The following is a 9233-nucleotide window of genomic DNA, read 5'->3' on the forward strand; positions in this document are numbered from 1 at the left end:
GGAACATTCTTAGACAATAAAGTGTTGTAGAAAAGAAAACAAAGAAAGGTGAAGGCACAAAATCCAGGTTCCCTAGGATAGAAAAGAAGCCACACAAATGTCCTGGTGATGTTTAACACACTTGTCCAAGTCACTGAGGAGCCGCTCAGCTATTGCAAAGGTTCTAAGAAATGGCTGAGTTCAAAGTCCTTTATAGTAGGAACCACTGGAGCTCAGGAAAGCCAAGGACACACATCTAAGAAGCCAAGAAAGGCAGTTTTGTTTGGGGCCAGAATGCCAAAGATCCCTATTTGCACCGGGTGTTACCACTGGCCTGCTCCTGGGGTGACAACGTCCAGCACCTCTGGACATTCACTCTAGCCTGTAAGACATTCATGTGCCACTCCAGGGTCACTGGCAACAGTCTGCAGCTGGCCAGATGCAGCAGCTGCCTGCAGTGCTCGCTGGAGACTGTGTTTTGGCATTCCCTCCACTCCACAGAGCTTAGTGGGATACCATGGCACAGGAGGTGGTCACCTGGGACACCGTCCTCTCATCAATAGTGGGAGGCAGAGAGGATGATTTACATCACTAAGGAAAGGGGTGGTGGAAAATGGAATACTGGGCATGCTGAGGCAGGAGGATGAAGACTTCAGTGCCAGCTGGCTCACTAAATAAATAAATAAATAAATAAATAAATAAATAAATAAATAAATAAATGGGGTGGGGGTGGTGGGAAGAGGGAGAAGGAGAAGATTAAACCCATATGCCCTTGGGAGATGTACCAGAGGATTCAGCCCAATGTCACCCTACAGGGGAAAAAAATAATAAAGCAGCAGAGAGATTCTCCTTGAAGACTTTGGGCAAATTCCCAATGGTCCCTGAGAGACGTCTCCTTAGAGAAGACAAGGGCTTTTAGTCCCCGCGGGCACTGCTACCACCCTTCTCCTGGCACTGACTGTGTCCTGCTTGGGGCTATGCCCATCACAGTGCAGAAAGGTACAGGAGATGTGTTCTTGAACCTCTCTCTCTCTCTCTCTCTCTCTCACTCCCTCCAGACCTCAAGTCTGATTCCATTTGAGAGTAATCAGTAGACAGCCATATGGTACCCCATCAGATCCCTGAGCCTGGCCATCAATCACAGCCAGCAGCTTGGGCAGTGCTGGCTCTGCTTCGTTCTGCTGTACTTGGCCTGGCACTGCTCAGACCCTCCAGAGGGAGCCAGGCACGAGGGAGCAGAACGTGGTGCTGAGAAACACCATTGGCCTCTGCCCATCTACTACTGCGTATCCCAGCAAAGAGAGAGGCAGGGACATAAAGGCACAGAGCACTGGGGCGTCCCGACAGCACCAGCCCTGTGAAGAATGACAGGGTCACTCAAGTGGCAGTAAAAACTCTCTCTTACAAGGAATGCCAGGTTCGCCCGACTTTGCACGGCCTGGTATGTCTCATTGAGTGCCCCAATGTTATGGTCAAAAGTTTACAAGCCGAGCTTGGCTTGGTGGCACACACCTATAATCTCAGCTACTCAGAAGGCTGAGGCAGAGGACTACCTAAGTTGAAGAATTTTAGATGTCAGTAGGGGCTGGACAGTGGTACAGAGACACCCCAAGCTCATCTGGCTGGTAAGGGGCAGATCTAGGACTCAAACCCAGGAAGGATTTCAAACTTCACACCAAGGCAGGAGGAAGGAAACAGATTAAAAATGGGGTCTCTCCAGTCCCCAGATGTGGGCACAGAGGAAAAGGCTCTTATGGGCAATGCCTGCCTGGGGACAGACAGTTAAGACAGCTGACAGATGCCCACAGAAGGAAAGCTCCTTAGCCTTCTGGGCTTGTTTCCTCATCAAATGTTCAATCTCTGAGACTTAAAAGTGGGTATGTTTGTGAATCTGCCGTGTCATCGCCAATGTGGTCGAAAAGCCTAACGTGCAATTAGAGATTAGGGTGTAAAGGGAAACTTTCATAGAAGCTGTGTTTAGGGGTTATAATCAGGCCAGCAGTCCATTCACAGGGCTCAAGGTCAACCAGAAGGAACGAACTACTGGTTCACAACACAGGATTCTGAACAACAACAACGAGAAAATCACAATCAAGCCGAGTGTGCTAGCACATGCCCAGTATCACTGTGCTTACAAGGTCGAGGCACCACCCAAAGTTCAAACTGAGCCTCAGCTATACTCTACGTTTGGGGCCAGGCCGGGCTATACGGGGCCCTATCTCAGAAAAGCTTTAAAAGACCCCCCCTGCTCTCCCCTCACACACACACACACACACACACACACACACAGAGAGAGAGAGAGAGAGAGAGAGAGAGAGAGAGAGAGAGAGAGAGAGAGAGAGTCACTAAAATATCTCAAGTACACCAGTAAGCACCATACGATAACACTTACATGCAAGAAAAAAAAGTCGCCTAAATTAATAACCAGATCTGAAGCTGCACAGGACTCAGGGTTCGAACTCAAGAGGAACTACCACAAAGGGATGCAAGAAAGCTTCCACGGTGCCAGAGGGAAACTTCCTGGAGTTGGTTTCTCTATCTACCCTGTGGGTTCCAGGGTTGAACTTGGTTGTCTGGCTTGACAGCAAGCACGGCCATCTTACCAGTCCATCTTACTGACCCGACACAAGAAAACACTGAGGCCTCAGATATGCCTTGTCTTGATGCACTTGCCTATCCCCGTGAATCATTTTGTTGTTTATGACTCCTCATAAGACTTTTAAAAGATGATCTGCCATCATCCTTTTACATTGTAATCTCTCTGTACGCAGAAGAGTCACTGGCCTTGAAGTTTTAGGCTGAGGTCCGAATAGCAATAAGGACCCCCAAAACTAACCGTGAAGGCAATAGCCCCCAGAGGACTACTATGAGGCTGCAGATATTTAATACACAATAGAGTTCCTTTTAAACTGCACAGTAACTCGCAAGTGTAGAGAATGCTGCACAAGAACATGGTTACAGTAGGTAGAGACTTCTCGCCCTGTCCACCTGTTAAGAACTCTTCTGTGGCAAGTGGACCACAATTATAGTTTTCTATCGAAGACGCACAGGGAAGGAGCCCTAGGCCCCAGGTCAGAGTTGGCTACATTTCAGAGATATCTGCTGAGCCAAATGCTTTCAGAGGATCCAGTGTCAACCAACAGGTAAAAGAGAGAGAGCCAGAGAAACTAGATATTTTAATGCATGGCCCTGTGGGTTGGCCCTCAACAGCTCATGGGGCTACTTTGGGCAGCCTTTATCTTTGAGCAGTGAAGTGTAGCTAACTCGGCTTGGTGCCTGAAGCCCAAGTCCCAGGCGCTTACTCCAGCTTTCTGCCACTGTCCAGCTCTTTAATTAGACATAGCTCAAATATTCTCAACTGAGAAAAACAAGCCTGTCTCACCCAGCTATTCCTACCTGTAGATACACCAACACTGCCCACTCCATCTCCTAATGGTAATACAACAGGATCACAATAATAGTGAATGTCCAGGCTCGATGTTTCTAAGTCTTTGCCTCTGTTAACAGGGCAGGCACTGCTGTGTACTCAAGCTGATTACCATGTTGAGGAAAAGAGACACAATGGGAAAGTCGATGATTCAGGAATCAGATAAATGCTGGATTAGAACTTGGGACTTCCTGCTAGGTCCCTTGCAAGACTTTCTTGTTTTGTTATTTATTTCTCTCAGAGTACTGGGGATTGAACCCAGAGTTTGTGGAGGTTAAGCAAGTGTTCTGCCAATGAGTTATACCACACCAGTCTTCAGTCTCAGTCTTTCTCTCTCTCTCCCTCTCTCTCTCTCTCTCTCTCTCTCTCTCTCTCTCTGTCAGTCATTAGGAGATACATACAAACCATTAAATTTTTTTATAAGCAAAAAATGTTCTAGCCACAGGCAACCTTAAAACATTTAAAAATAAGGGGCTGGAGAGATGGATCAGTGGTTAGGAGCACTGGCTGCTTTTCCAGAGGACCTGTTCAATTCCCAGCAACCACACGGCAGCTCACAACTGCCCATAGCTCCAGTTCCAGGGGATCTGGCACCTTCACACAGAAATACATGTAAACAATACACCTATGCACATTAAAAAAAAAAAAAAAAGCCAACTGTAGTTTATCAACTTTGTTACCAGCATTCAGGAAGAGAAGTTAAGCATTCAAAAGCCAACCTTAGCTGTGCAGTGAGTTTATAGTGAGCCTGGGATACATGTCTCAAACCTAAAATAAACAAATGAGAGGAAACAAAGTAAAAGGCTGCTGGTACAGAACAACATGAGCCACGAGTCCTTTGGATGTCACTCCCTGACTTGCTCCAAGGGAAACAGTTGGCTCCTAGAGACAAGCTGAGAGCATCTATCCTCTAAAGCCAGGGAGGGCAAACACGCACAGTGCTCCCGTGTCTGAAGCTGGGTGTGATCAGCTACAGGCGGCTTCCACCCTCCTCAGGACCACTCGAGTCCCGTAGGCCTCATCAGCCTCGGGCCCTTGCCCCTGGATCACGCCTCCTTTTCCTTCAGACTAACCTCACCAGCCTGGAGGAAGTTGGGTTTCTATTTTTAGAACATTTGGGCCAGCACACAACTAATGAGCATAAAAAGGAAAAGGAAGCCATACAGCCTTTTAAAGTTTCCTTCTGGAGGCCGGAGTTCAACCCTACCTCATTGGCTCCCCAACAGAACCACCAAGTAGAGCACAAGCAGGTCCTTCTATAGCAATTTAGGTTGGACAGAAGCTTATGTGAGGTGACAAAGCCCGGTAGAGGAGTGACAAGCCACAGAGAACATACCCCGAGGTCACCCTGGTTGGCCCAGCCTGGCAGTCTGCGCCTTCAGCTCTGTCAAGCACTTAATAAGCCCAGGCTCATTAAGAGCGTTCCCCTGAGAAGGCTCCAGAAAGGCCCTGGGGTTAAGTCAATTTCAGGGCCTCAGCATGGCACAGCATAGATCAGAATGGAACCTGGTCCCTCTGCCCTGGCCTCTCTGTAGCCACCCAGAGTCCGGTCCCTGTTCCCAGACAGGCCCGGCTATACCCCGAGGACTCTGGCTAGTAGCCCCCACTTCAGCTACTCTCGGAAGGCTGGAAGAGTCTCTTTTCATCGGCTACATCAAGACTCTTCTGGGACCCCAGGGATGACACTGTTCAATCCTCACATTCCTCCCTCAAGAGCAGATGCTCCAGCGAGTATTTCTGGTCAGGTAAATCTTGCAGTCTTCCTCCTCAGTTCTCCACATGAAGTGAAAGTCCTGCCCTCTGAAATCTGCAATAGCTGCCTCTGGCTGACCTGAGTCAGCTAGGGTTAGCCCACTAAGGTGAAAGGCAGATACTTGTATCTTTAGGGCGGAATAGGGACCCCATTCAAGCCTCCTTTGGGGCCTCATGTGGAGGTAGAAGCAGGAGGAGCAGGAAATCAAGGCCAGTTTCATTTTTATGGTAGATTTGAAGCCAGCCTGGGATACAAGAGACCCCTTGAGAATGAAGACAAAAACAAAATCAAACCTGCTCAGGGCATAGAAATTGGTCAGGTAACTCCAAGAACACCACTTCCTGTTAGGAGAAATTTAGCTAAGAGCGATAAACCCCACCTTCCTTCCTCAGACCTTCTGTTTCCTCTTGGAAAAAGGAAGAGAGGCAGTAACAGCAATAGTAAAATACTTTGTAGTAAGCTAATTAATGACCCTCCAAAAGGTATTTGTGGTCCCCTGTCCCTTCCAGGGTTTTTGTTGTTGTTGTTGGTGGTGGTGGTGTTTTGTTTTTTTTTGGGGGGGGGGTTGTTTTGCTGAGACAGATTTTCTCTGTTTAGCTCTGGCTGTCTTGGAACTCATTCTATAGACCAGGCAGTCTGCCACTTCCTCCCATGTGCCAGGATTAAAGGGGTGAGCTACCACTGCCAGGTGTCTATGCCTTAATCCCTAAAACCTGTAAACACTACATGGCAAAGAAAAGACTTCCCAGGAATGATGCTATGAAGTTCAGGGATGACTTGGACATGGGTAGTTATCTGGGTTACCCACGAGGACCACAGGGTAATCATATGCATTCACGGAATACAGCTAAGCCATGAAATAGAACAGAGTTGTGCCGTTTGCTAATGACAGGGATGGAGCTGGAGATGATGGTATCAAGTGTTCACCATCAAGCTTGGTGTCCTTTGTCCTCCCCTTCAGAACCATGTGGTACAAGGAGAGAACTAGACTTCATAAGCTGTCCTGTCTCTCTCACATACACATACAGAGTTTTCTATGTGCATCATAAAAACACCGGGAGGGTTTTGGTTCAAAGAGACTAGAATTAAGGGAACAGACCAGATGGAATGAAATGGGGGTAGCCACAGCCAAACAATACCCACCAGCCACCGGAAGCTGGCAGCATGAAATAGATTCTCCCCTGGAGCCTTCAGAGGCAGCACAACCTCACCAACACAGTTTACTCCCAGGGACAGCGACTTTGAGCATCTATCCACTAGAATATGGAGACAATACATTTCTGCTGATGTAAGCAGCCAACAGAAACTGATACAGTGTTACCATTTAGTGCCTGTCTACGGTGTGCAGGGCAGAGCTCAGAGGATCTCATCCACGGGGAAACCCACAGCTCTTCCTTTGAGGTCTGACAGTACAGACACACGTACGGGTTGGAGTCTCTGCTTTCCCCAACTACTGTGACCCTAAGTGAGTGGCATAACCCCTTTGAACCCCAGCTTCCTAGGTCATAAAACAGGCATGGGATATGTCTTAATTAAGCTGCTAGAAGGATATGTGGGTGACGAAAATAAAGTGTTTCCAAGCATCAATAGTATGTCATCAGTGCTCTTGCTATTGTGCGACCTCAGGGATTAAAGAAGATGCAATCAAGGCATCAACCTAGTCTGTCATGACCTGAGCAAGGCCTGAGGCCCATTGAAGAAACCAGACTGTTCCCTTAAAGCCCACTGAATATCAGATACAAAACATCTAAAGAGTCCGCTGAAACACATCTTTGTTTAATTAATCAATGAGGGTCCAAGACGCTGATCTCACTTCAGAAATGGCAGCTGCTTGGAACTAAGCAACTTCTACAGTACATTTGGACTCAGCCAGGGTTCTCAAGATCACCCATCCTCAGGGCTTTCCATGGAGGACCCCCACTTGGCACCCTGTGCAAAACCCTTCACACCTTCTCCCTATGTTGTGCTGAAGTCCTAGTGTTTCGAAGTCAGCGAGAAGTAGAAATCTTGGTCCACTTGGTAGCCTTTCATAGACCAAGCCAAACAGCACTGCAGCCTCTCTGAGCAAGCTGGGTAGGATGATACATGGCTGAATTGGAGTCAGCTTTCCTTGGACTGTCCCCATGTTAGTTAGGAAACAAGGCTCTCAGGAGGGACACCTGGAGTTGCCGCTTGAATGAAAGCGGAGGAGAGAACGAACGAACTTACTGACTGGACCCTATCTGATAAGTTCGCCCAACTCTTCGATTCTGGTGATGTAATGGGGGGGGGGAGCATCTGCCACCATCTCCAACTTCGTGTCCCCACCAAGGAAACAAGAAAGCTAGTAATTAACCAGAAAAGGCGCCGGCTTTCAATCAGGTGAGGTTCCAGCACTTTGCACTGGTGTGCACCGACTCCAGAGAACTGTTGCAGCCTAGCACTGGCAACCCGACTCTTCCCAGAAGGCTAAGGCGACAGCCACCTGCACTCTCTGCCCTTCGCCCGCCCACCCTCGGAAAGGAAGGAGGAGGCAGGCGGGCAGCACCCCCTCCCCGCCCCGCCCCATACTTTCGAGCACCCACAGCTTTCTGTGCTGCCGTCACCACTGACGAGAACCCTGGTCCCCTGGAGGAATCACTTCTCCTTCCCATTCCATCCTCTCTATCAATGAACACGCAGCGACACCCACGCTCCCGCTCCTCCCACTCTGGAGGGAGCCAGAGCTCAAGAGCGACATCCGGAGCTGGAAGCCGCAGCAGCGGGGGCGCCGGTCACCCTGCCCCGCTGCCCCAACCACAGACCCCCGGCCCCAGCTCCCAAACCTGCTCAGCATTCTGGATGGATAGTGGATCCAAGTCCTCCAAGGGACCCGCCTCTCCCCCTGCTTAATATAAGAGACCTCTGGGGGAACGCGCGCGAACCGCCCAGAGCCACCCGCGAAACCCGGGATTCGAACCTGATGCCCAGGAGGTCCAGCATCCCCAAGCAAACCCTAGGCGGGTACTCCGCCTCCAGCGCGCCCATCGCGTTCCCCTAAGCAAGTCTCAGGCAGCGCCAGGACGGCGAGCCGGAGCGAAGTCGAGGGTCGCGGGGCCGAGTCGGGTGACTTACGCGCGGGCGCGGGGGAAGCCCATGGACAAGAGCACGTCCAGCGCCGACCCATGCTTGACGGTGCCCGGGCGCTGCAGGCGGTCCCTGCGCGGGGTGACTTTGCTGTACAGCTCCTCGCGCGCGGCCATGCCGAGCGCTGGGGTCGCGATGCCGAGTGCCCGTTCAGCGGCCGCCCATCGCCCGCGCGTCGGAGCCGGGGGTCCCGGGGGGACGGCGGGGGCGGCGCTCCCAGATCTACGGGCGGAGACTGACGCTTCCTGGAGAGGCCACTGGAGCTCGGCGCGGGCCGGTGGCTGCTGCAGGTCCGACCTCAGCTCGCGGGGTCCGGGAGTCCCAGCGTTGTGCCGCTGCAGCCTTCTCTGCCCTCCGCACCCCCAGCTTCTCCTCCCTGGGCTGTCCGGGAATTTGCAATGAGTAATTTTTTGAATGGATCAAAAAGGAAAAGAAGCCTTGTGGGCAGGCCCTGCCTCGCCTGTGCTGGGCCCCGCCCCTCTCTTAAAGTGGCCGCGCCGGCCCAAACTAGGCTGGCTGGATTCCAGCCAGCCGTAGTAGGGATTGTTTCTAGACAGAAGGTCTCCAGAAACGAAGTAGGCCGGTGTGCTTCGATTTATGGAGGAGCCCCAGCTCTGTCCTGGCTTGTATATCGACCCATCTGGGCCTCGAGGCTTCAGAATAACCCATTTCACGTTCCATTTGATCACTGGCGAGATCAGTAATGGAAACCTACCTTAAGGATGGATGCAGAAGGCTAAACCTCAAGGCCTGGGAAAAGGTGTCACTTCAAATAGATCTTGCTGAAGTTACAAAGCTGTTACATCACTGTAGGCCGAGTCCCTCAGTGACTGACCAGACAGCAGCTTCTGGAAAAGGGCCTCTGATTTTTGGAAATGGTGGGACCTGAGAGGGCAAAGGCCAGGGAGGAAGGAAGAAGAGAAAGGGGAAGGAAAAGGGGAGGGGAAGCAGAGAAATGAAGGGCTAGGA

General features: G+C 50.6%; 1 protein-coding gene across 2 annotated transcripts in view; it reads right to left on the reverse strand.

The window, feature by feature from the left end:
• The window catches only part of UBASH3B (ubiquitin associated and SH3 domain containing B), a gene marked incomplete at its 5' end in the record, with an annotated part of 132363 nt that extends 123977 nt beyond the window's left edge, over positions 1-8386 (reverse strand). Inside the window, one exon of one of the 2 annotated variants that reach the window (XM_080929930.1) lies at positions 8253-8386. In XM_080929930.1, the coding sequence (XP_080786056.1) occupies positions 8253-8380 (128 nt within the window). The remainder of the gene's footprint in view (positions 1-8252) is intronic. The other variant, XM_080929929.1, reaches the window with a different exon arrangement.
• Positions 8387-9233: the final 847 nt, after the last annotated feature.

Source organism: Micromys minutus (genome assembly GCF_963924665.1).
Source record: "Micromys minutus genome assembly, chromosome: 16".
Taxonomy (NCBI): Eukaryota; Metazoa; Chordata; class Mammalia; order Rodentia; family Muridae; genus Micromys; species Micromys minutus.